Source organism: Ascidiella aspersa, chromosome 4 (genome assembly GCF_963924565.1).
Source record: "Ascidiella aspersa chromosome 4, kaAscAspe10.2, whole genome shotgun sequence".
Taxonomy (NCBI): Eukaryota; Metazoa; Chordata; class Ascidiacea; order Phlebobranchia; family Ascidiidae; genus Ascidiella; species Ascidiella aspersa.
The window spans coordinates 11,264,889-11,292,710 of NC_139450.1; the positions used below are offsets into that span (position 1 = coordinate 11,264,889).

The 27,822-nt window shown below is 33.9% G+C and overlaps 4 protein-coding genes across 4 annotated transcripts; 2 read left to right on the forward strand and 2 right to left on the reverse strand.

The window, feature by feature from the left end:
- The first annotated feature begins 5,895 nt into the window (after positions 1-5,895).
- On the forward strand, positions 5,896-11,541 carry LOC146147815 (cytochrome P450 3A14-like). Its single transcript, XM_083387299.1, has 15 exons — positions 5,896-6,019; positions 6,817-6,931; positions 7,114-7,163; positions 7,347-7,443; positions 7,647-7,726; positions 7,982-8,116; positions 8,462-8,528; positions 8,602-8,692; positions 8,812-8,942; positions 9,024-9,093; positions 9,411-9,571; positions 9,745-9,833; positions 10,147-10,284; positions 10,445-10,601; positions 10,873-11,541. Exons 1-15 carry the CDS (start codon positions 5,949-5,951, stop codon positions 10,972-10,974), a joined length of 1,554 nt encoding a protein of 517 aa, XP_083243425.1. The 5' UTR covers positions 5,896-5,948; the 3' UTR covers positions 10,975-11,541.
- Positions 11,542-14,084: 2,543 nt separating this feature from the next.
- On the forward strand, positions 14,085-16,032 carry LOC146147816 (vacuolar protein sorting-associated protein 28 homolog). Its single transcript, XM_083386460.1, has 4 exons — positions 14,085-14,330; positions 14,628-14,835; positions 14,942-15,087; positions 15,481-16,032. Exons 1-4 carry the CDS (start codon positions 14,173-14,175, stop codon positions 15,593-15,595), a joined length of 627 nt encoding a protein of 208 aa, XP_083242586.1. The 5' UTR covers positions 14,085-14,172; the 3' UTR covers positions 15,596-16,032.
- LOC146147817 (mitochondrial genome maintenance exonuclease 1-like) lies at positions 15,534-17,603 on the reverse strand. Its single transcript, XM_083386459.1, has 7 exons — positions 17,536-17,603; positions 17,259-17,360; positions 16,980-17,106; positions 16,506-16,722; positions 16,303-16,435; positions 16,095-16,223; positions 15,534-15,952 (listed from the first exon to the last, which is right to left on the reverse strand). Exons 1-7 carry the CDS (start codon positions 17,590-17,592, stop codon positions 15,917-15,919), a joined length of 801 nt encoding a protein of 266 aa, XP_083242585.1. The 5' UTR covers positions 17,593-17,603; the 3' UTR covers positions 15,534-15,916.
- A 50-nt stretch (positions 17,604-17,653) lies between these two features.
- Positions 17,654-25,829, reverse strand: LOC146147818 (protein phosphatase 1G-like). Its single transcript, XM_083386458.1, has 16 exons — positions 25,524-25,829; positions 24,580-24,649; positions 24,050-24,195; positions 23,794-23,881; positions 23,559-23,632; positions 23,291-23,362; positions 23,130-23,205; positions 23,000-23,046; positions 22,837-22,891; positions 22,613-22,726; positions 21,858-22,062; positions 21,616-21,739; positions 20,866-20,965; positions 19,602-19,731; positions 19,302-19,437; positions 17,654-19,224 (listed from the first exon to the last, which is right to left on the reverse strand). The coding sequence occupies exons 1-16, from the start codon at positions 25,635-25,637 to the stop codon at positions 18,910-18,912; spliced, it is 1,866 nt and encodes a 621-aa protein (XP_083242584.1). The 5' UTR covers positions 25,638-25,829; the 3' UTR covers positions 17,654-18,909.
- Positions 25,830-27,822: the final 1,993 nt, after the last annotated feature.

Below are 27,822 nucleotides of genomic sequence, written 5' to 3' on the forward strand. Positions count from 1 at the left end.
CATGACAGAAGTTCTCAAACTGTGCGTCTTTTTAGTCTTTTAAGGGCTTCGATAAATGATTTCGTTTTGTTAAAAAGCTCAACTGTGGTAATACAGTAATAGTGCTTCCAGATATTATTATCGCTCTCTAACGTTTACATTTCAACTCGATATAACACTACGGCAATCGATTATAATTTAACACTAACATCCTCAATTCTAATTGATTTTGGGGCGCTGTAAGCAGCAGAATATTGGTCGGGGGGAGCATGATGCCCATTAGGCTTAGACTAAAGTTCCATAAGTTAGGGTTTTCCCTGTCAGGGAATTTAGTGTTGAAATATTTTTTTTAATTCTGTACTGTTTAGAAATAGCTTTGTATGAAACTCGTGAGTGTAAATGCTATTCATTTTCACGTTACAACGACTAGGGTTATTGCTTTTTAACCATTTTGTTTTCGCTCTGGAAAAAAATTGCGTTTAATAGAAACGTTTAATTAGCATGTCTTTCATTTTTATACTGCAAGTTGAATAATTGCAAAACATAGAGAAGCAATATTATACACTTTTCTTCATCAAATATGGAATTGCATGTAAACATATTAAAACAATAATAATCAACAAACTATGTCAAAATTTTTCCGTGAACAAAGAACTGAAAGGACACTGTGATTTGTAGAAGTTATTATAGAAAAACATCTTTCTAATAGCAAGATTCGCTGGTTTTCTTTACTTGCCGGAACCGAAAGATTCGCAGAAATGTTAATTCCTTTTTCTCACAAAAACAACCACCTGCAATCAACAAGCATTTCTTTGAGCACGAAATGAGTGAAATCTACATCTGACATTTGTATTCCATAGTTTCTGTCTTTTACACGCCTATTCAAACAGCAAAAAAGCAAGCAACCATTGTGTGGCAGTGCTAACAAACTCGAAAAAAAAATCAAAATTTTATGTCCCTTCAAGTGAAAGGATTTCTTTCTCAACAACGCACAGAATGATGCAGAATTGAAAGTAAAATCTTTCTCTCCGAAGTTTTAAATCATTATCAAATATGTTTGGAATATTTAAACAAGTGGATGAAAACATTTCCTATTTTAGAGTTTGCTTCTTTTAAAACGTGGTTAAAAATATATATCTAATGAGTAAAGCAGTGATTTTCAACCTTTTTGTTGAAGTGGAACCCTATGGAAACATTCCACTGGCTCGAGGAACCCCAGTGTAATAAACACACCTTAATTAGCTAAACAATTTAGAAATTGCGGAACCCCTGGTCTGTACTAGCGGAACCCTAAGATGGTTTGAAAACCACTGGAGTAAAGGAAATAAATGTGGCCAATTCAACATGTTCTTATCGACTTTACCATTTAATGTCGTGTCTCGAATCTTTTTGCGTAAGTAATGAAGAATTTACTGCACCATCATCACATGAGAAATGGTGCAGGTATTTTGAACGGGCAAAAAAAATGTCACACCTAACTGCGGATTTGTTTTGGCGTAATTTGTGACGTCACGTTTTGACATGACTTTGTGACGTCATCCCTGATTTTTGTTCAAGGCCCCTGATCAGGAGTTGGTCAAGGTAACCGCATTAAATTTGTCAGGGATTTCGCGTTTTAAAATATGACAACCCTAGCTTAGACATCAATTAGGTTATTATTTCGCAATTCGTGAAATAATCCACATTATTTTGAAAGTTGAACGCTCTACGCATGGACGCCCGCATGGGGGGTCAAGGGGGGGCACTTGCCACCCCCTGGAATTTCAAAATGGGATTATTAGTATTATTTATAAGTGTAATATGTATTACTTATGAAGGTTAAAAATATGATACATTATATCCATTGCCCCCAGTGGCGTATCCAGGGGGCGGGAGTTCCTCCTTTTTGTAAGTGATATTATCGTTTTTTGTTCGTTTTTGTCATGGTTTAACAAACTGTTCGAAGCGGCGTGCTTCTTAAGTAATTGGGTCACGCTTCTTAATCAAATGCGAAACCAAAATCGAGTGCAAAACGCAGTGTTTCGTCTTTTGTTTGGTCGACCGTAAACGCTGGAAGTTTTTCTATATCGTTATTTGTTTAGGTTGACTGATTAGCAAGTGTGTATTCGACAAATGACAACGCTAAGTCAAACCTTCTTAATTTTTTCTCGCTAAAAAACGTCGAGTTATACGCAGTATGTTCCTCGCTGTTCGGTCTCTGCGCTAATACCGATGTTGGTGTAACATCGACATTGTTTAACTGAAGCGGATTTTTAAAAATGGTGACTGTCGTGCGCGTTTCAAAGTCTCCATTTTTTAAGTAATGATGGTTAACGCAAAATTATGCTCTTTAAGCATACCCTAAGACCACGTGCTAAGTGTGCAATGGACACAACTTATTTCCCCTCAACCGCAGCTTGTAATTTAGCTGACTTGGCACACAGCTCGGCGTAGAGGTTGCGCTAATCGTGACATAATAACACCCGGAAAAAAACGATCTTCGTTTAGCATTGCAGGTGGTGAAAGACGTGCTTGTAATTTAGCGCTCGTTCCGTTCATGGAACTTGAAAACTGCGCTGCTGATAGTCGAATTATGTGTGATTCTACCACAATTAATCACACATATTCCACGGTCTTGGTTTGTTTTTTCGCCTGAAGTTAATGATTGCACACCGTGATTTCGCAGCTGGCGCCTGACAGGATTGTGGACTACGCAAGTGGTCGCTTTTGCTGGACGTATTTGGCTGTTTCTGATTAGTTTTTTTATCACGTCTTGCAATCACCATTCTATGACGTCATACTGTTACTGTTTTATGACGTTATTATTCATTAACGTCAGACAAAAATAGGGGAATTCCCTAAGTTGAAAATTCAGGACACCCCTTTTTGATTTTCTGGTTACGCCCCTGGTTGCCCCCCCTGGAAAATTTTCTGCAGGCGCCCCTGGCTCTACGCACAATAAATTAAAACAATCGTGTGAAAGAACGCCACGTTTCTGCAGTTACCATTTTTTATTGCCATATCCCCAAACCAAATATTGTTAGGCTTCGACTGATCCCTTGTCGTAAACCTACAGCTATTAAGTTAAATCCAGTTTTACTTGCGCGAAGAAAATCTCAAATACCCAAAAACTCAATACTTTGGATTGGACATGACTATAAGCTTTCCAAGACAGACAAAATGCCGATCATAAACAAACATACATTTTATGGAAAATGATGCTTGTAAATTTCGATCCAGAACTTTGTAAATTATAAAAATATGCTACGTGCTTTCGGTGGTAAAGTGGCTTACACATGTCAAACAAGTCTTTATTCCCAACTTATGAGCTTTTGATATTTCCTGAAAGTCTGAATTATTTAATACCAATATATCATTGTTGTTACTGGGGATGTCTGACAATGTCATACCCCATAGTTGATAGGTAAACACAATATAAGTCGACGATGGTTAAGCATTTTATTCGTATTATATATTGCATTTTATTTGTATTTCATATTGCATTTCATTCGTGTTACATAATTGCAATGCGGACGTCACATGCAGCATTCATATAGGCTGACGAAACAGCGTGAAATCACCCTAATCGATAATCGTGCTCGGGGCTTGCGCAAGTATTTGGAATCTGTAGTTCAAGCGTTCAGTGGCGAAACAGTAAATCTTATCTAAATGCTGTTACATCTGACAGGCACAGACAGCACTATCGAGCGTCAAGGTTCAAATATCAGCGACTTCGATGGCAAACAATGGTTGATTTTTCCAGTTCGAAAAGGTGCAAATTAATCTACTTCAATGCACAGGATAGACCCAGGATTTTTTTTAGATAAGGACGCCCTAAACCAGGGTTTTTCAACCGTGGCCTTCGGCCCCCTTGGGGGGCCACGAAGTGGTCATTGGGGGGTCACGGGCACAACTCTCTAGCTAGATATTGCGAAAACCAAAGTGTCACTATTTTACAAATTTACTACTTAACTTAATTTGGCGTTTTTTATTATGACTGCAAACCTTTTTTGTAACGTTTTGTAACCCATTTTTCTGACGCGTGCTTTGACTCATCAGTAGGGATGATAAAAGTAGAATATTGGACCTTTTTTATTCGTTTTATCGCTCTAAGTTACTCCTAATTGGTCGTTCGCGAGTGGCAGGTTTGGTTAAAGTTCGCTGTGGCGAAATAATTACTGCTCTGCTTCGTACGTAGCCATGCAGTGCGGCGTCAGCGTTTTTCGGGCGGCCAATTATTACTTGCCTAATCATTAAGTGTCCCGCAAATGCTGATAGGCGAGCAACTCGTGTGCAATGCCACGGTTTCGCAATTTCCTTTAAGGGCGTTCAGTTGCAAAAGGAGCATGCAATCGTAAATCGCAAAAGTACGCTACACACTCGCTACAGGCTTATTCAAATATTTAACGTCTTTTTTAGACCAAAATTCAGCGGTTCATGCACAGCTTATTTGTGAAGTACCGTAGGCTAATAGTAACGTATTAATAAAACGAAAATCGAGAAATCATCTCTACGATTGTAGTGACATCGCTTGGCTCATACAAAACAGAGCGGAATATAGAAAATACCTTGGCGGCGTCGAAGAACAAGATTTGTGAACTATAATGACTAACTAAGTTATTTAAATTGAAATGACTTGTTTGTAAATTTTTTAAAAGTAAGTACATTTATTCGTTGATAAATGGCAGTATTTGTTATTATCGTGAAGAAGTAAAACCAGTAAAATACCATACGTTAAACACAGTGCTTGGTATTTTTATCAGCCGAAGGGTCGAGAGCCTTTTAAAGGGGGCCACGAAGCATTAAAGGCTGAGAAACATCGCCCTAAACTGAATTCAAAATAAAACAAACAATTTAAAGAAATATTAGTGTGGCCAATTTGTGGCCTGTTTCAGAAACAGTATTTTGTACTGAACTAAATATGAGAAATATAATTACAATTTACAAGGTTTAGTATTGGTGTTTGTGTTGGAGACGTGATACTTCTACCTTGTTCATTGATACAAATTAAAAGTTGGTTTAGTGCGGGTTTAAATGTTAGGAAAACCATGTTAGGAAAACCCGATTGAGTAATGGTTGCTTTATCTGTTGGCGGGTGTGATAATTCATAGTACGTGACCAGACAGCGTCTGTTAACGCTTTAACTCTTTTAACTCCTCGTGCTTAATGTACAGATCATTAGATGACGACATATGTTGTATATTGAACATTTATCGCTTCCAACTTTTCAAAACTAATAGTATCCTACTATAGGCTGTGCTGCGTTTATGCCAAAAGTTATCTTTAATGTTTTAATTGTCTAGCTTTTAACATTCTAATGAAGTTATTTCGTAGACGGCAATATTTGTGAATAAGGAAGCTTTCATAGGCGACACTATGTAAGAAACTCAGCTTCTATCTTACACAGTCTTGCGAGTTAAGAGCGAACATTGCAACCAAATAGGGTTTTGCTAAACGAAGCAAGCTGTTTACCCAGCTTTATTAGGCAAACCAAACACAATTGTTAGCAAATAAGCCAAAGTGCGTCAAAGTGAGAATGTGCCTGTAAAGTTGCGCCACAGTTGCTTAAGCGACGAAGCTATGAGACCTTTTTTGGCCAACCAGCTTTAAATAGCTTAATGTTTACCTTGTGGGCTATAATGGTTGGGAATAAGCTCGTCGACACCTTGTTTATAAATTGTACCAGTCTGTTCGCGCTTCATTTGTGCTTTTCACGTGCAACTTCAAAAGTTAGATGTTATGCACGATAATTAGACGCAAGCGACATCAATTGCGCTGTGCTTAAAAATTAGGGGCAGTTCAAAGTTGGACACGGGCTGTTTCCGTTTTCAATCATATGCTAATTAACTAAACATTGTTACCATATTACCCATTTAAAAGTTATCATCAACATGTTGATAACAGTATTATAAACTCGCAGTATTTGAATTGTTTTTCAGCTGTTTAGGTTTTATACGTATGATTATTTAGGTTAGTGTCAAAATATCACGATGTTTGGTCCGCTTGATATTCTGTCTTTCGAAAGTTGGGTTCTAGTAGGAACATTGATTATGCTTATAACGTAAGTATATAAAAGTATAAAATTACCACGAAAAAACGTTTATTTAAATCAGGGAGTCGAACCGGAACCGAACCGGAACTTTATGAACCGATTTTGGGTCAATTTTTTCCGAACCGTAACCGAACCTGAACCGGTTTTTATAAGATTTTAAGGAGCCGAACCGGAACTGAACCGAATAATTTGAAAGTATCTGAACCTTAACCGAACCTGTAAACAAAAGCGGTTCGCTCCAGCATGACGTCACAACTTCTATTTTACCGAGTCAAGTTACGCGATGTTCAAAATTGTATGAAAAAAATATGAATATTGAATAAAAAAATCGTTTATTTTTTATTTTTTAGATATTTCAATATTGAGTTGCTGTTTTTTTAATAAGTCACGGAACTTAGATTAAATGACTTACAATTCAAAGATTATTCTCTACATTTATCGACCCACATTGTGAGATTTAACACAAACTATATTGTATCTGAACCGGAACTTTATGAACCGGTTTTGAAATAGCGATGTTTGAACCAGAGCTGAACCGGAACTTTTAAATTACTCCGAACCGAAACCGGAACTGAACCGGATTCCGAAAAAATCCTTGTGTACCCGAACCGAACCTGAACCGGAAAAGTCAAACGGTTCGACTCCCTGATTTAAACCCTAATTAAATAAACGTTTTTTTATTAAGTGTGATTGTTGTATTTTTATGCATCATTATTTTACACCTTCAGTGTAATTTTACTTGAGTTTATCAAAATAACCAAATATACGTTATATTTATTTTAATTGTTTTTATCGGTGATTTCCAGATACTATGTTCACCGAAAATTTCAAGTTTTAAAGAAGTTAAATATTCCCCATGATCCCCCAAGTTTGTGGAACATTGGAAACCTAAGAACTCATTTACTTAAGGATCCAGAAAAGGTGCCTTCGTTTACAGATTCAAAATTGCATATTGTGTGTATACTTCCAAAAAATAAAAAGCATCAGAAAATAATTTCCTAAAAATAAACACAACGAAGTGTTTTAATTTTTTAAACTGGCTCTTTTATATTAGTTTATAAAACTTTTGTTTTTTATTAAATATACACATATTTTTTTTACAGTTTTTTGAAATTGACTATGAAATGATGAAGAAACATGGATCTATTTATGGGTGTGTTACGCAGTAGGACAACAACAGAAGATAAATATATTTTAAAATAAATTTTCCTAATAACTTATTGTTTGAAATAATAAATAATATATTCAATGAAAGATACACACACATTGATTGACAGATTCTTTGAGTCTGCGATGGCTTTGTATACTAATAAATATAATGTATTTGCTTTTTTAGTATCTACAATGGATTTGATATAAGGATTGGAATAAGTGACCCAGATATTCTACGAAAGGTCATGATAAAAGAATTTTCTACGTTTCCAGACAGACAGGTTTGAAAAATATTTAAGTATTATTGAGTAGATTTACAATTGTAGATTAGAGTTCTTGGGCAAAATAATGTAAATTCAAAGCCAGTAAATTTTTAAATACTGTAGCCCAATAATTTTAATTGATAATATAAAGCCTATGGATAATACAATTTAAAAAACAAGAACAAAATATCAAATAAAATCTATTTAAAATGTATTTATAGAAATTGTTACTTAAAATAAATGGAAAAGAGATGAACACGGGCTTAACAGCAGTAAGTGGAAACCAGTGGAGAAGAATCAGGTAAAGCACAATTTTAAACAAAATTTTAAGAGTTACTTTGAAAGGGCATTCTTGGTCTAGATTTTTATTACATGTGCAGTTTGCTATATTTAATTCAAGTTTGGCAATTGTGTAGAGAATTTGTTTTTTTAGTACCCGCAGACAACTAATAGATGGTTGTGAGTGGCCTACTATACATGTAATTGGAAAATTAACAGAATTTTATTATTGTGAAGGTAAACTATATAATCAAATTTAATGCTGCTTTGTTTTTAGACATACCCTATCACCTACATTTTCATCATCAAAATTAAAACAAATGATCAGTATCATTGAAAATTGTTCTGATGTTATGATAAAAAAATTAAGGAATAAAGTAGAAAACAACAACGGAATTTTTGAAACTAAGGAGTAAGTTCCATTTAAACATTAGGCCTAAAAGAACAGATTTTTCAAATGAATCAACTTTATAATCATGGCATCATTATGGGTATACCAAGTAAAGTTAATTTATCAGCATAATTTTTATGGTTTGTTCTTTAAAAAAAAAACTTTTATTTTTGTAAGAACAACTTCGTAATATTAACTTATTAATGTAGTAAAGCCAAAAAATCCCTTTAAAATTGATTTTAATTAAATTTTTTTTTTAACTTTTTTATAAAACTTGTTTAGACTTTTTTTATATTTATTTCATGGCACGTCATGCTTAAAGCAACTCTGATAGTATAATAAAAACCTAATAAACTTTATGGATAGAGTTTTTGGTTCCATTTCATTGGATACAATCACTTCTGCTGCATTTGGAGTAAACATCCATTCTCAGGTTAGTCTAGTAATGTATCAGTAATCTAATAGTAGAAACAAATTAATAAGAAACATAAATAAATATTTTTTAGGATGATAATGGGGAAGAAGCAAAAGTAATAACAATGGCAAAAAAACTTTTCTCGACGTCTTTGTTCCGAAATCCAATATTATTTCTATTTAGTGAGTAGCTTTATATTTTCCTTTGGCATTAAAACAGTTTTACTTTTTAGGTTTGGGTTTTTTTCTATGACAAATATGTTAGACATTATTGAATATCAAAAAGTTTGGTTTATATACAGTGGTATTTCCATCAACGGAGAATATTGCAGAATATTTCAACTACACAATTTTTCCAAAAGACGTGTTGAAATATTTTTCATCTTTAACTGAGGCAGTAATTAAAAATAAAAAAGATCCTGCAATTAAAAGCGTAAGTCTAATTTATTATATATTTCATGAGAATGTATTTGTTTAAATTGTTTTTTTTATTTATAATGTATAATAATTCCAGAAAATGGACATAATGGAATCTATGTTGAGAGCAGAGATAACAGAATGTGAAGCAAAACATAAATCTAAAGGTAAGATATTGACTATTAAAGACATATTTTTTTGGGTGTAATTTTGTTACCTGAATAGTTTAAAAATGTAGGACAAAACAGGCTCTTGTATTTTAAAAAAGGTTGTTCCTACAAGTCACTACAGGTAAAATAGGCAACTGTATAAAAGATACATGAATTTTAATTTTAGTTACTAAGACTTGCAAGAGGTTTTAAAAGAGGCTTAAAAATATCGACATAAATATGCATATTTTTGTCTTTAAAAGTAGTAACTAAACTTTTTAAAGATTTTGTTATTTTGGTTGTCTATCTTTTGTTTAACAATTGTTTTTGTTCAGGGATGACTAGAATTGAAATCGAAGGCAACAGTCTTCTTATGATGTTAGCTGGGTATGAAACCACATCAGGTGCTATGACATTTCTAGCATACAACTTGGCATATCACAAGAAATCACAAAACAAATTAAGACAGGAGATTAATGATTGTGTTGAAAAATATGTGAGAAATTTGTTTATGAAGTTTCCTATGGTATTGTATTTTAAATTCATTCGGATTAGTTGACTGTACACAACATATCATTTTATATTATAACAAGAATAACGAAATAAGTAAAATATTTTATTCCATACAAACAAAAATACTCAAAATGCATGTTTAAAATTTTTTTATAGGGCGCATTGAATTACGAAGCTCTTAATGCAATGACCTATCTTATGCAATGTCTAAATGAAGCTTTAAGGCTGTACCCCGCGGTTGGAAGGTAAATTGATAATAAATAAATAAATGTAGCTGCATTATCAAGATACGACCCCACAAAAGCTAAATTATATTAAAAAATTAAACAAAGTATTTCAATAATTTTTTTTATTTATTTTATAATTCACTTTAAAAAAAAGAAAAAAAATCTGTTAGTCGTGAGTAACGCATTTTTTTGGTTTAATAGGTTATGCTATAGTTTGCTAAGTGCCTCACTGACAATTGCAAATATTCCTTACTTTGCTGGTTAAGTAATTAGATAAATTCCCTATCAATGCCTAACAGTCAACTTAATTATTGATGATGCGTTTCGACAGAAATGCTCGTTACTGTGAGAAAGATATTACAATTAATGGAATTACTATACCCAAAGGAACTCATGTTGACATACCAGTTTTTGGGATGGCACGATCAGAAAAGTTTTGGGATGAACCTTTGAAATACAAACCTGAAAGGTTTGTGACATTCTGATAATACGCTGATTTATAAGTTACCCTTTATGTGCTACTTTTCAGTTACTTTTCAATTTCTAAAGAATTTTTTTTAATATCTGTGGTTTTAGCATTCAGTATTTATCGTCCACACTAAAGTAAGGTTTTGATTTTGTTTAACTAGAATGGAAGACATGAGTAAAATCGATCCGTTGGTTTTCCAGCCATTTGGCGCTGGTCCCCGCAATTGCATTGGAATGCGGTTTGCTCTGATGGAAATAAAGATGGTGTTTTGCAAGATTCTTCTTAACTTTGAACTTGACGTGGCACCTGATACGCCTGTATGTTTTAATCTCATTGCTTTTTAGCTTTTGTTGTTGATTTAATGTAGCGATATAAGGGATTCAACTTATAATATATTTTAAAACCTATATTATGGGTTATGGCTAACAACAAAATTAAATGTAAAACGTAGTTATTATATTCAACGCTATTTCTAGGTTACATTTATTTACATTTTAGCTAAATCGATGTAAGTCTTTACACTATACCCATTCCAAATGGAATATAGAGTCTCTCTATTTTGTTCACTTAAAAATACTGTTTTTGCAGAAACCGCCTCTCGAAATTATTTTTAAAGCAAGTATGCGGCCAAAAGCTGACAAGGTCAATTTGAGAGTGATACCCTTGAACAAGGATTCAAATGTTTCCTGAAATATACTTGACCAACACAAATTTGTAAAAAGTGTAATTTAAGAACATGTTTACTTATTTTTCGCTTGTATTATTGAAGTGTAAAGCTGTTAATATTACAATTAAACACTATATATTAGTGCCGATAAATTCATAAGAACATTTACGCTTTACTTTAGTTAATGATCCTTTATCTGAAGTCGCTTTTTATAGTAAATATGTTATAGTCAATGGTGAGAAAATGTATTGTGATTTTTTTTATAAATCTTTTCGAAAGTATTGTGTGTTTTTAACGATTTTTTTTAGTATTAATGAAAAATAAATGAGTTTTTAAAAATTAAATATATGTTTATTTTACAAATATTTGTTGAATACACAAAATACCCGTAATTTTCAAGGTTACGTTTGACATTGCCCAGTTGCTATATGCCAGTAAGGCCACAAGGCCAATTTTCTATTAGGGCGAACATTATCCATACATTTGTTCGATTTACCGAAATATTTTTTGCCGTTTTTTTACCAGTAGGCCTACCAGTGTTAAATGTGTAGCCTACCTTAAAAGATTTATCAATAAAAACAAAGCGTGTGCAAAAAATGTGCTTACGATTTAAAAATGCAGCAAAAACACTACATTAATGTGTCTTAATAACTTAATTGGCATACCAAACTTTTGCAACATGACCTTATATATTTCTTATATGTTTAACGATTTTTGATTGTAGTATAAAATTAACATACTGTTAGAAAAAGATGTTTTCTAATCGACTTGATATCAGAAACTTTCTATTTTGCGTGTAATGATCGCTAATCTGTTCTTATTACACGAAAAACTGCTGCCAAAGCAAAATCCGTCGGAAAATTGAGTTAGACACGAGAGACTTCTGTGAGTTTTTGCTTTATGACGTTACATTGTAGCATAATTTTTATAGCGTCATATGTCTAAATATTGTAATGTCTTAAAAGGGATCGCTAATATGTTCCTCTTACGTAGGCTTAGTCCTGGTGGATCAAAATATGTCGTTACCTTTGTACGAAGAGCAACTTGCTTATCTAGTTGCTATCATGAAATGCTGATGTCCAGCTGACGTAAAAACGTGATATAAACTCATTAAACTGTTATTTGTAAAGGAAAAAGGCTATAATGACGCTCACGTCCAAATTCTAATTAATCGAAACAATATCATGTCACCGAAATCACAACTAGATCAAAGCTCTGACGCAAGTACTCTGATGTTTATATTGCACATAATTTTCCGCATGTTTTACTCGTTGAAAATCGATCAGTGTTGAACACATCAGATTTTAAAGGTTTTAAAAAGTTTAGGTAATCGAACTTATCCCGTCGCTTGGACATTAAAAATGTGATTGACAAAAAAATGATTGAAACTAGGTCTTGATTGCGTATCGCTCAACGCGCTTAAGTTTAGGAGGCAAATCAATAAAATTGGGGAATTCCCCTTCTGTGAAAACTTCCGAAATTAGCTCTATTGTAAAGAAATGATGCCAAATCAGTATTATAAACTGTTACTTATAATATATAATAACAAATAATACCCAAACAACGTGAATAAGCATTGCAAATTAGCCAAAACGTTTTTTTGTTGCAAAGAATGTTTTTTTTAAGGATACAATCGCCGGTGTTCTTCTACGACTTGCAGGAGGCTAGCGTGGCGGAAAATCACAACCTGGAAGCCCCAGCCAGTTGCACTAAACGTCAAGAGAAAAAAAGAAATTAGTACTCTTGTCTCTTAGCCAAACAAATCTCCAATTTTAGTGCTTTCTATCACTTGTGAACGCATCACCGGCAACCCCAGGCAAAATTTACTTGGCTTAGGTATTATGTTTTCTTGCCAATGTCGCTTTTCTTTCGTCGTCCATAGTAGGGTGGAAACATAGAAACAGTTTAGTTTCTTCATTGAGGTATAAAAAATTATTGTAGGCAACCTCTGTGACCTGATGGTTTTCGATTTCCTAATACTTTTTTCGCAATTGCTAGGGTTGACCAATTTTCCCTGTGCTGTTGCGCCACACAACGCAAATGTTGAGCGAGTGTTTTCAGTGATGCAATTTGTCCGTAAAAGAAATAAATAAAGTCAATTTGAGAAGATGAAGAAATTTCAAGACTTTTATTCAACTTAAAAGCATGTCGTGTTCCGAATTAAAGTGATACACGAGCTTGTTAAAGAAGATTAGATCTTCGTAAAAATATGTTTATGAATGGAATTAATTACAAGGTGAATTAGATGGAATTTGACGGAAGCACTATTACGGCGATGTATATAACAAGCTACTTCGGAAGTGATCCGGAGTGGGGCGAAACCGTTTAATTTTGGGGCAACCTAAACTTTACAAAAGAGCATTTTCACGTTACACGCCACTGTTTACCGTCTTTTATATAAAAAAAAAAAAAAAAATGGGCCGCGTTTTGACGTAACTTGTGACGTCGCGTTTTGACATGAAATGGTGACGTCATCCCTGTTTTTTTAGTTCCCTGATGTCAAGTTGTCAATGAACACGGGATGAATTTGTCAGGGATTCTGCGTTTCCAAATATGGCAACCCTATTAGACGTCCATTAGGATTAGGCTATTATTTTGCAATTTGTGAAATATTCCACAGTTTAGTTTTTGTTGAACGCGCACAATAAACTAAAACAATCGTTGTTATTTACAAATAAAATAAACTATTAAACTTCCTATATCGCTTGGTGCGTCGCAATTTCAACAATCTTTTCCAAAGGCGTCGCGAGAAAAAAGTTGAAGAACTACTGCGTTATGGCAATGTTTTAGTCGTAAGAATGATGCTAAGAAATGATATTTCAAATATATATAAGCAGTTCAGGTGACGTCACGAAATGAGATCCACATTTGGTTTAGGCCTATTTATGATTCACCAGACGCGGATTCAAGTTGCCCAAACTTTATTTTCTAGTGAACTGTGCCATCATTAAAATCTTAAATGTTGCCACAAATTTTTTTGGGGTTAGCATTTAAAGATTCGAGTTGTTCTATAATGAAATTATTGGTGCTGTATGCCGTGGTATATTTTTCATTTTCAGGCTTATTAGCCTACAATAGAAATCAGACCAGTTTAAACGCGAAAAATGCATCGAAGCGTGCGAGAACTAATAAACAGAACTAAAATAGTTAATTGTCTTGTGACAATTGACAACCACTGCTCTAATTCGCAAGTTTCCGTCGAAACCACCGCTGTTTAAAGAATGTCGACGAATCGACCGGAACTATACCAGGAAGTAAAACTGTACAATACATCACGCGAGCGTGAAAAATACGATAACCTTGCTGAATTGTATTCAATCATCAAAACGCTTCAAGCTCTGGAAAAAGCTTATGTGAAAGACTCGCTTACTGCGAAAGAGTGAGTTTATAATACCACGTTTTATTTTAATTTAACCTAGCCATTTGTTGCTGGCATCCTCGAGGTTATATGTGATCAGGTCGTTGTTTAAATGTTGCTAAACTAAGTTTATCATCATTGAGTTAGATTTTTTGTTCAATTCTTATGCCATGCGTTCTGTTAGACCAGTCTGCATTGAAAATTGTGTGGGAAGATGTTTCTACAGCTTAAAATTAAGCAGATGTAAAAAACGTACTGCTAATATTTTATTTTTACGTTTATTAATTGTTGGTAAAAATGATATCATTTAAATTTTAGTTACACTGGTTCATGTTCCAAGCTGCTTGAGCAATATAAAGTTGCTTTTCGTCAAGTCAAGTCTGAAATTTCTACGCTAGATGAATTTGTAAATTTATACAAACTTGGAGATTGCCATGCTGCTTTGGAGAGAATTCGTGAAGACCGACCTATAACTATTCCTGACGATAAAGGCAACACCAGCAAATGTGTTGCAGATATTGTTTCAGTATGTTAATAAATTACATATAATAAATACTGATTAACCTAACATAAACAATTTGTGAAGAAAGATTATTGAATTTTACGAACTACGCTTCACACTTTTTTTGCAGCTATTCATAACTGTTATGGATAAACTGAGACTGGAGATCCGTGCAATGGATGAGCTACATCCAGACCTGAAGGAATTGGCTGAAAGTATGTCCAGAATGCATACGCTACCCTCAGATTTTGAAGGAAGAGATAGAGTAAATGGATGGTAAGTGCAAAATAACAATAAAATTTCACAACCAGCAGGAACAGGCATTGAACCCAACAGCAAATATGTTGTCTCGGGTTCAGGTTTATCAACTACTTTGTCTCAAGATTGATCAACAGGTTATCAAATTTTTTTAGCTAAATCAGTTGTGAGTGTGGTGCACTAAAACTGGGCTGGTTTTTGTTGCTTACATAAATACTGTTAATACTGGAAATTTGCTAACTTTTTGGGCCAATATCGATAAAGTAAATTTCAATTTATGGTGCATGCTGACACCATGAAATTTTCTTTTTTTTGTGGTAAAATTAGAATTTACTGAAACAGATCAGCAAGTATTTAATAGCCTTATTCACATATTAAGTCTGCATTTCCCAGTTATGTTCCTTTCTGCAGGTTAAACACATTTAAAGGAATGGCAGCTGCAGATGACCTGACCGATGCCCAAGCGAGGCAGATGCTTTTTGATATGGACTCTGCTTATAACGCATTTAATCGTTTTCTTACTTAAGTGGATATATGTTGTGTAATTTTTTATTATTGTATGATAGAAAATATGAAAAAACAAGCACATCAATTATGTATACTCAAAGATATAACAATCCGCATACAAATTACAACGTTCTTTCAGCTGAGGCCAAAAGTGCATAGTATGGGGGAAGCATTTTTGTTTTATCTTCAGGCTCAGCAACTTGAGTCTGGTTTTAAAGAAGTAACTGTATCCATATTATGCAGACAACTGCCAGAATGATAAATGCAGCTTGGAGAAGCACAATTATCCCAAACATACTGAAGAAGGCACCAGGCAGTTTAAATGCTTGCACTTTCTTTTTTATTTATTAGTTTTTTTCTGTTGTGTTCCGTTTATCTTAAAAGATATGAATTAATTTTTATGTGTGTTTCTAAAACTGACATTTAAAGAGGCAGCATAATGCTCATATAGACCAAGAAGACTTGAAATGGTCTTAAAAATATTGTCCTTTTACGATTAAAAATAAATGTAAACTTACATATTCTTTGTATTGGACAAGTCGTACTAGCCATTGGTTCCAATAATATTCCATTGTAAACTTGTTTAGATTGAACGTAGTAGCAGGAGCACCGTTGTGGTAGATTTTTACAACTAGACCTTTGCTGATCTTCATACATACAACAATGGTGTGTTAAGCTTAAAACTTTACCTTAACATGTAGCCTGTAATTACTATGTAGAATAAACCTGTTTGTGTAATGGACTACTGGCATTCAAGGCACCAACGTATGCTGCTATTTGCACTGGGTCATCATAACAGTCTTTTAAGCTATATCTCCGTTTGTTTGAAGTCTTCCAATCAATTAAACACCTTTCATCCCTATAAAAGCAATAATATTCTTTATTTGGGTGCGGTGTTTTTAAGTTTTTTTTACATAGAGCAAACATACCGGTATTTGGCAACACAATCTATATATCCTTTGTAGCCAAGAACGGGATGACAAACTCGTGTTTCAACATTTTCCACTTCAGTTACACACATAACAACAGGCGTCACACTTTGCCACAGATTTTTGGCCGTAGGAGGGACTTGTACATCCTCAAATGGAATTCCACCCAGGCATTCTTCAATAGAGTGATGACATGCCTTACCAGAGTCTAATGTTTCTGCAAAATAAATCTTAAAGATTTTCACAAAATATATTTTTTGATTTCCTAAGACAAAAAACACTGTTAGCGGCAGTACTTGCGAAAGCCTGACCTTGTTAAGTATAACAAATCTACTTCATTTGATGTTTCAAAATCGGTTTTATTTAATTATTTATGTTCATAGGAGGGATGAACAAGCCTTAGGAAACTTTGGTATCAAATTAGTGGCAGTGTCTAGGTAAGGTATACATTGGAATACTTAATTTACAAGAGACCTTTTTGCATCTGAGCAAATCCTTCTTCACCGAGTTGCTTTATCATCTTCTTTTTCCACCGCAACAAAGCAAGTAATGATTCTGGCGGTTTTGTTGCGGCCATCACGGTAGTGACACCTGGATAGTGCTAAAGAAAATGCATGAAAACAATTTAATATGCAGTGCACAACCAATTTGTGGTACACACAGGTTGCATTTGAAAAAATTGGTGTTTGTAGAAAATATCAGTACATTACTATTGTCAGGAATATCAAATATGCATTTCACAAGCAAAATTACCTCTTTCTCTATAAAGTCGTGATGAGTATCCTCTTCTTTACATAGTGGATAACTAAGAATAGCCTGTTTATCCAAAGTGGAGGAGCGTCTTTTCAAACAAACCTTAATAAAAAGGTAAAATCTAACCAGTCAGAACATGTACATTTACTACGTGTACAGCCGTTTAGCTGCCACCGTGTTTAAAGCTAATTCTATTGCAATTAAATCTTAGCTATTTACTTCTATATTAATATATTAAAGCTTGTACTTTTTACCACTAATAAAATTAAAAACTCACTAAACACTGTTTGCTTAAATCCTTCACCAAACCTTGTGATCTTCTTGTAACAAACATACCACTATCAGTCACCTAAGGTACATGTAAAAAAACAAAATCACAAAAATAAACACTTGAACAATATAAATGTGGCTGTATTAGCAATATCACACTTTTTAGGGATTAAAAATAGGTACAGTTTAATTAACTCGGCCAGTTTTAACAAAATTGTTTTTTCTTATATGGTGTTAAACATGAACATACATTTTTATAGATGGCACCAACATTGTGTATGGAATAACAATAATACCGAAAAACAGAATATACATTAAAATAGGTGTTTAACAACTCAACAGAAATTATCTGGCAAAGAAAAAACAACCATAACACTTAAGTATAATCCCTCTATTTTATGATAAACATTGGTTCATGCCAGTGGTTCCCTTTAGATATGTTATTTTGAGGTGTACTTATAAATTAAAATATTGATTTATATCAATGTGCAACACAGAAACAATATTTTTTTACATAGCCAAGCTAATATAGGCACTGATTTATTATGATAATTAAATTGACCATTTTGTGGTCTATGTACGTACATTGTACAAGTATTTCGTTAGACAACTACATTTATAAAAACCAGAAACACAAACATACATCTGTTCAAAATCTTAACAAGAATGACCAAAGTTCTACTTTAGCAGGCGACTTTTTTGACTTGTTTAGCCCTACTATTTTCCAGCTAAAAAATATTAAACAATTTAATTGAACACCTAACATTTGGCAAATAAAATTCCTAACACTTAGGCATTTAAAGTGGTGCTTTTCAACCTACAAGGCAATGCATGCTGGTGGTTTTGTTAAATCTGAAGTCCTATATTCTCTTCCATATACAGATACTTTTTAATATTTTATTTGCTGACCGAGACCATAAATGTTTTTTTTTATTATTTACCAGCTCCAGTCTAAGGCTGTTCTGTTTTCTGTATGGACAAACTTTTATTGTTCTAACCACAAAAAAATTATAATTTCAGTTTAAAAAAAATGTATCTTATATTCAGCAATACGCAAATAAAAATTAAGTGGTTGACATTTTTAAAAGGCTAAAAGTGTGAAACATTATTTGAAGGTTGAAAAGCATCTAATTTAACTTGGGCAGTGCAGTAGTGATACTATTATTTGCAAATGCACACTATTATTTGCAAATGCACAATTATAAAACAAACTTTAAGTAGAAGTTTAAAGTCATGTGATGTGGAACATATTCAGCTGCACATAAAATAAAGTACACTTCTGAACTATTTTCATCAGTTCCATTGATTGCTCGACTTTTGGTCCTTCTAGACCGACATTGCAACAAACAATTGAGCACCCAGTTTCCAAAAAGATTTATTTTCAGTCAGATTTGCTTCGCTTGGCATAATTATTTTCTGCATCTCCATTCACAACCGCACAGGTTTCGTCAGCCCTTAGTCTCTTAATGCCCGATACTTCAGTATGTAATGCAACTTTTTTGTTATCAGAAAGTTCAGTCCCGTTATTGGCATCACCAGCTTCTTTCTTCTCAATTGGTTCACTACTGTCATTTTTAGAATTACTTTTATGGGTTTTTTGTAGCCAAGTTTGGTCAAACTTTACTATGAGGCATGTCATGTTGTCACAACCAGTCCCATCACCTTCAGTATTTGGAGCAAGGCATTTGTCAAAGATCTTTGAAAAAAACAAATGCATACCCAGTCATTAAAAATAATTATTAATTTGGATGACATGCAATTACAGACACCCACCTCTTCACAAATTTTAGACAATTTTATTTGTTGTTTCTTGTCACCATTTTCTGTTGGTTCATCTTTCACAGGGGTCAAGGGTTGTGCTAATCTCTCCCGCACAAAATCAACCACTTCTTGGCTTGACATGACATTCCTTTACAAAGTAACAAGAAAGTAGAAGAGTTTAAATTTACACATAATGCCGTTAACATACTTTTAACAAAGGTTAATACGTTACTTCTAGTAACTTTGCAATTATACACAGTCACTGCCTAGTTATGGTTTATTTAGAAAATAAATCCTTAAGGCAGTGCTTACCATATTCCATCACAAGCAAGAACCATGAATTCATCTCCTGGTTCAAGGTCTATAGTTCTAATGTCTGGAAGAGCACTGATCATTTGCTCCTCAAGAGACAGGTTTTTGTTAGTCTTGTAACAGTGGTCTCCTACAACACATCAACAGTACTGACAAGTAGATTAAACAGGTTTGAAAAACTATACCAACAGAGGTGGACATTCATTTTTTCTATGGGGACACAAGAAAAAGAGAAAATAAATGTGAACTTTAGTAAAAAAGAGATTTGAAAGTGTAATTCCAAAAAAGCATAGTCCTGAAGACAGATAAAAATACTGAGGTTACTAAGCCTTTTTGTTCACTTGTCGCTGAACAAACAATGAATAATATTGATTAAAACACAAATCACAAGAACTATAATTTGGAGAAATAATAAAAAATAAAGCAATAGAAATATTTAGCATGTTATAAAGGCTTTTTGTGGAGTAAGCATGAAGGTTATAATGATGACAATGTGTTCTTATAGATTGTTTGAGAGTTTGTTAAGTTAGATTTACTTCATGGTGTACTGTAGGGATTTTCTTTTAGATAAGGGGTCCGCAACCTTTTCCTAGTTACATGCCAGACCCAAATTTTTAAAAAAATTGGCAGATTTCAAAATAAGTTGGTGTTTGTTTGGATTAAAATCAAGTCAGCGTCATCCATGATCACCATAAACTAGGGTAAATAAAAATATGCGATAAATTTAATCGGTAATCTAGTTTGATCTAATTTGAATAAGACTGTTAAACTTCTGGTAGTATTTATGTTTAACTTTAAAAGATGCAAAGAACTATAGCAAAGCACAATAAAGTGTATTCAGATATACTAAGTTAGCGAGACTTCCAGTGTTGATAGCTCCAGGTTATGTATGGCGCCTTTAGACTGAAAAGATTTTATCGAAACCAAACATACCAGTGTAAGGCCAAGCTTCATGCAAAATTTTAACATTTATATTTGTAGAGTTTTATTTACATGTTGTCCCAACAACAAGTAATAACTCAATTAATAAGATGTACTCCTTAAAAAAATTCTTGGCTGTTTTGCATTTAGTAAATAGGTTTTAAAACAACTAACTGGTAAATGTCATACTGATCATCATGAAAGGTTGGTTGTGGTCTGATTCAGCGTAAAAGTATAACCAATACTTCATTTCTAACATTATTGGGAATAACAAATATGTTGTTCAACAAATAGGTTTTACATTGAAACCTTGTTAAAACACTATTTGCTAAGCTGAACTTACCAATGGCCCTTGACAAGTTGAGTCCCCCATTGACCCTTCCTTGGGGGTTAACGTGGCCTCCAGCAGCCTGAATGCGGTTGAGTTCCTTTTCATCTTCAGGCTTAGTAAAAAGCACATATTGTTTAAAAAATGGTTAAATTTAAACCAAACATTTTTACATTTACAACTAATAAATAATAGTGCTGTCATACTCTCATAAAATGCTTTAAAATAAAACTAATCATGTACAAATAATCAGAATTTTCTTTCAGATAACAGAATCTGCCTAAATCCGAATTCCCCTTAATCCAAACGATTCTGGTTGCACATCAATGATAAAGATTAAACTAAGTACAGAACTTAGTAAACCGAAAATCAGTTTGTTTTGATCAGTGGTTCTCAACCTTTTTTCTTTCGTGGCCCATTTTTGTTGCACAAAAATTATGTGGCCCAATAAATTTTTATGAAAGAACAAACTATAAAAATGGTTGAGAACCCCAACCCACTATTCCTAAAAAATTAGGTATAGTGACATAAATTAAACTAAATTCATCAATAAATCTAGCTTTTTTAAATTGGTCTGTGGCCCATCTAAAAAGTTTCCATGGCCCACTAGTTGAGAACCGCTGGGTTAGATGTTATAATATGATAAATATATTTCGCTATTAAAGGCCTCATTAGTACCTTAATTCATTAAGAATCTCTATCATGTACAAAATTAAAAATTCACAAAAAATAAAAAAGTTTCAACACAATAAAACATCCAAACACCTTGTGATCATCCGACATGTCAAATGATTTGCCAGTTTTTCTGCACAGAACACATCGAGAGTCACCAGCATTGGCAACATAAAGTTTGTTGTCCTTCACCAGTGCAACTACAGCAGTTGTGCCACTAAAAAATATTCAGATTTCATAACACAAATAAGTGTAGATGATTTTACTGGTAATTTATATTTAACAGTAAAAGCAGTCAAAATAACTTTTTCAAATACATTACAATTTTTACCAACCTATCTGATCCTGGTTCATCTGTTCCTGATCCACCAATTGCCTCCAGCTCGGAAATGTTGGTTCCTCCGTCGTTTTGCTCAGAAGGATCCTCCTGTTCTTCTGTGACATCTATCTCATCATCAGAGTCTTCATCATCATCATTATCGTCCTCTTCCTCACTGCTACTTCCCTCTATTGCTTCATCACTTTCAAATCCGTCATAGTCTTGAGGCCAACAGAAACAATTTAATATTATTAACAGCAATTAACGAAGCGGCTCTAGTTCAAATGCAAATTTTTTTTGGTAAAAATAGCCTAAAGCAGAGGTGCACAACACGCGACACATGGGCAAAATATGGCATGCAACCTAATAAAAAATAGCATGCAAGCCACCCCCAAAAATACTACATTTTTATTTAGCCAATTATCAAACAATACTAAAAACAAACTTTGGAGCATAATGGTTTAATAAAGTGTTATTTGAAACGTTCAAAATAATACCTACTTCTGTTTCGGCTTTGATATTCTTAATATGACTAAAAACAAACATTTGCAAAAAATCAGTATTGGTAAATTATGAAGAATTTGCTTGAATAAATCAGCAAATGTTTTTCATGTGTGAATAAACATTCAACTTTTTTTAATATTAGAAAAAATTAGTTACTAAACTTTGGCACGGAAGAAGTTATAACATAAAAATTGACATGCCGGCTTGTTCGAGTAGGACACCCCTAGCCTATAGAGTTTACATTTGTAAATAGAAGAGAGTAAGTACCGTCATCTTCTGAATCCTCCTCTGCATCAACATGCTTTGTAGGTTTGACTTTAACAAAAGTCTTCTTTACCAGTTTAGTCGATTTGACTTCCTTTGTTGCTAGATTTTCTTTTTCTACATGCAAAAACAGGCAACCACCATGAAACTCACCGCTAGTCAATTATAAAAATATTTACTCTAAATTTAGTTTAACAAGTTATCAGTGCAGGTAAAAAACAACTTACCACTGTCATGTTCACCAGTATTTTCTTTTGCATCAACATTGCTGGAAGATACATTCTGTAAAACAAATTATAGCGACATGCACAAAAAAAAATTTATCTTTTTTCACAACTATGAAAAGCTAAAACATAACATGGAAGACACATTCAGTATTTATATACACACCTCTTCTTTTTGGGAAATTGTGTTTTCTGAAATTTCTTTTGAGATATCTGTGCATGCAAAATATATGGAATACTGAAATGAAATAGAAGTCCCCACTAAGACAACCTTCAAAAATGTATATATAACATACCTTGCTTCTCTGGTGGTTTAATCTCTTGAGATGACCCACTATGGGAGTCTTTTTCTTCTTTATTTAAAGTTTCCTTCTAAAAATATGTTTTTGTTTCAAGCTTACTGTAAAAACTGTTTCTTGTTTTAAGCAGAAAGAGTTTACAAGATAATAAAACCTACCACATCACTCAACGTTTCTTTGGTACTTTCTTCTTTAATATTTTTCATTGCCTCCTTTGTTTCATTCGCTACCTGCAAACATTATATATAAATATGTCACTATAAACTATTATATAACCTGCATATGTTCAACAAACTATATTTAAAAAGTAAAAGTAAACTGTTTTATATTTACTGTTGCTTTAAATAAATTGCAGAGATTTAATGCTACTTGATTTGTAAAATCAATAAAAAAACAGTTAGAACACATTGTTTTGTAGTTTCTCACCCTTCCATATCTGGCTAACAGATCTTCAATGTTCATGGTAGCTTCTTCATACAACAATTTTGTCTCATCTTCATCTGTTAAAAAATCCAAATAAACTCATTTCTGTGATTTATTGATAACAAAACAAACTAACAAATTTATGTAATTTATATACTAAATTTTCCAAGTAGAAATAGAATTGCACCATGTTACATGTTCAAATAAATTTCAGAAGTTAATTCGGCTTATAAGATACCTTCTTTTTCTTCTTCATCCATTTGTTTGTAGTCTTCTTCAGTTGGCGGAGGATCACCAGGATTTCTATGACTGAGAACTTTCAGCTCCTAAAAATGTATTAGTGTCCGATAGAATAGTGCTTAATGTTGCAACAAAAAATTAAAATCTTAATTTCACACAAAGTAGTATCTGAATAATTTAATATATAAAATTTTCGATTACAAGATTTAAGATATAGTCTCAAGATGAGGTAAATAAAAAATATAAAAACATACCCTAATAGCCTGGGGTTGCTTTAGTGTTCTGTCAATAGCCATAAAGGTTTCTGATAGTGCAGTCTCCATATCCCCAGCCTTGTATGCTTCGGACTGCTTCAACATTTCAACAAAATGCAAAGAGCAATATATTGCTACTTCACCACCTGAAAAACATATTAGGTACAATAAAAAGAACTCAAAGTTAATGATGTAGGAAATATTACTTAGGCTAGCACAGTACCACAGGCTTAAATATACTCAATTAGTGATATTTATATACAAGAAGCATATATCTTTACTGCATTTTTAAATTCAGACATTTTATATATACGTTTCTACTAAAAAAATTATTCAGTTTACAGAGAAACCCAAATTTAAATTAATTTAAATGTCAAGCAACATTTTAAGCAAAACTATATAAACATTTTTTTGACGTTAAACAAACTTCAGTGAAAAATACACAAAAGACAATTGAGAAAAAGGAAACACATAACCAATTGATTTAAACAATTGCAAAAAATTTTTTACAAGTTGGTAAATGCTTTTACCCCCATGTCCATCATATACAGCAAAGAAACTGGTGTCTTCATCAACATCTACATTGCAATTGTGGGCATCCTGTAAAGTGAGAACGATTATTATTACATAAAACAAAAATTGGGTAAACTACGAAAAACTATTAGGTTGCATTTGAAGACTACTTGAGCTGTTTGGCATAAAAAACAAAAAACATAGTTCAGAAGATATGGGCAGCAGCTAAGGATTAAATAACAACCCCGTGGAGTGGTCCCAAAAGAATGGCACATCTGGGTCTGATCAAGTCTGTAATCTGTGGCAAGTGCAAACCGCAGATCTTTTTAAAGCAGGTTGTGTTCACATCCCAATTGGTAAATTGCACACCTAAATTTTGCAAAATCATTTTCAATATGATAGGATTTCGAAACTCTGATGTGCAAAAACTTAATTGCACACCTCAAAATTGAGCGCTGCACACAGGAGATATCCCAGTGAGGTGATGACCTCATAAAAATTGGATCAGATCCTGTGTGCACTGCCCAAAAACTGAGTGACCGGGTAAACCAGCGGTCAAAAGTGAACCCTGCTACTTGTTGTGTTGGACAATCAGGCCTCAGGGTGCATATTTTATTTTTTAGGATTTAAGTTGGTTATTAATAACCCACCGGTGGATTGGTCATACTAGAATAAAAAAGGATAACGCCATATAACAAGTAATGGGGCTGGTCTAAAATACTACCATATTTTCGTCTGTGGGTCTATATTGCTAACATTCTTTGGGTTAGAGTGCAAGTTAGTGTTTCGATGGGTCAAGTAATATTATTATATTTATTACCCCATATTTATTTATTTATTGCCATTTCATTTTTAACAACTCGTTTAGTTACCGTAAAAAACAAAGTAGTAAAGGTTTGGAGACCAGCGACCAAGTTGACATTACAATTTACATTTAGTTATTAAAGTATAATTAACTTACTTCCATGCTGATCCGCCATCCCTGCATTCCAGATAAGCCGCATTCATATTTTCCGTTGCCTGTGAAATCTTGCGAAGTCTTTTCTAAAGCTGGGGACGACAGGTACGCTCCCATTCTGTAAAACTTTGTTTGTGACTTTTAAGGTTCAAAGCCGAGCGGTCATGTCGTATTTTACAAACATATATCTAACGGTAAGGTAAACTTCATACTAGCAAAGGTAAACAAGCTAATCAACGTGCTAAGCCCGGGCTTGAATGCAGATTGACAACAATAAAATTAACACATGGTCAATCATGTTGTTGGGAGAATATCGCACTAGAATCCGATTAGAGCTGAAACATTTTACGAAAAAGTGATTGTATGAACTCTAGGAAAGCTTAAATGTATGCTGAAGCAAAGCTTTGGCTGGAGTAAGAAAATTACTTGTTAAATCACATATTTAATTTTACCCCAAAAGGCCATAAAACAAGAAGAAAAAATCAAGAAAGTAGATGTGATCTCAATTCCAGTAAATTGTGCTTATATGAAAGGAATTCTATGGAAGGGCAGGCCTTCGCCACCAGGGGCGGATCCAGCTCGGGAGCCACGGGACCATAATAGCCAAGTGCTAATCGAGATATAGTGGGAACATTAACCGAGTAAATGTGTATTTTTCGCGCTCTTTGTTGACTTCATTTTGCTATTGGGAAAGCCGGAACTGTCCAGGACGGCGTTCCGGGAAAATAATTAGACTACTGCCGGAACGATGTTTCGGTAGCCTAAAGCAATTAAACCGTAAATAAGAACGGTAAAATTATATGTAGTTTTTGCGAGGTCATGTTCTTGTCGCCTATACCGGTATAGATGTATTTGCAATAAAAATTTACAATTGCTGAAATGATTTTTTACCTGGTTTTAGTGCTCCTACTAAATTATGTTTTGACAATTCAAGCCAGTGTTTTTCCGTGGTCTGCCATCAGTGCCGATCCGATATCAGCTAGGTTATTGGATTTACATTTTTACCATACAGTGATTACATAACTGCAGTAGCCTAACCATACTTTTTAAAATAACACGAAATGTTGGTTAAACATCCTTTGCACGTTTAAATTTAATATATTTTGCTCGCTTAAGCATTGACATAGTTTGAGAGGCATCGCTTCGTGGCCCAAATCCTCCGCTCGCATTGGCGCCATTTAGTCAGATCAGATCGCAGTACAATTTTCGTTTTCGGATGACCGGCAACTGCCTGCATATGTCTTCCTGGCCAATAACATATTGCTGTTAGAAAAGTATCGTTACACTCACTGAATATAGACTAATAATGCAGTATAGCTTATATTGCAACCCAAAACATATAAATAACCTAAAACGTGTCAATCTGTTTTGCGCTGTAAATTTCTTAAACCTATGTGATTACTTATTGCCCTTATCAAAATTTGTAACATAAATAAAAAACCCGTTTTTATTTTTCTGCCGTGGAACAGTCAATTGTCAAGTTTTAAGTTTTTCGCAAACAAATGTATCCGACAAAGAGGTGTTGATTTATGCGCGGTTTATGCACGCACCGGCACAGCGAGCCTTATCCAGCGCGATGTAGTGTTGTGGGCGGAGCAGACATGACATGCTACACCGTCCAAGCACGCCCGCGGTATTGCCGCAGACCATTTAACCGGAACGATTAGCTTGCCATTTTACCCGTCTCCCTATGTCCCTGAAGAGTTACTGCAAAACTTTAGCTGCTGTTGAAAAACAGACCAATTGCGAACGCTTATTGCAAACCTTAAAATAACCGTATTAATATTTTTCGTCAAGATAAAGATGTGAACAAGCAGTAGTTTTACAGCCGTTGGCTGTTAATATGCAAGTTGTTTCAGCATATAGCGGTATTGAGTTTGACATCTTACAGTATTTACGTTATATTTTGATTAATGATTCTAAAGAAGGTATTATGAGATTTGTCGCGCTATGTGTAAAGCTAACACAGATTTTATTGTTTGCGTTAAGGGTACGAGTTGGCATAGTGAGACGATCGCTTGAAAAGAAAACATAGAGGTTTAGGGCTACTTGCGACGCACGTGCGCCCACAATGCAGTGAAACGCGTTGGTATAGTTTTGAACAGAGCACCAGCAGATGTGTTGACATAAGTTACGTTCAGACTTCGTTGGCCTTTGTCTGGTGTCCCTCAACATGCACTCAATATAATAGAGCTTCAAAGCGTATGATCTGCTGAGGACTCGATCTAGAATACTAAAGCGTTATGAAAACTCGGCGTTAGGCTATAGGCTTAGGATAGACGTAAAATTTAAGGACTATATA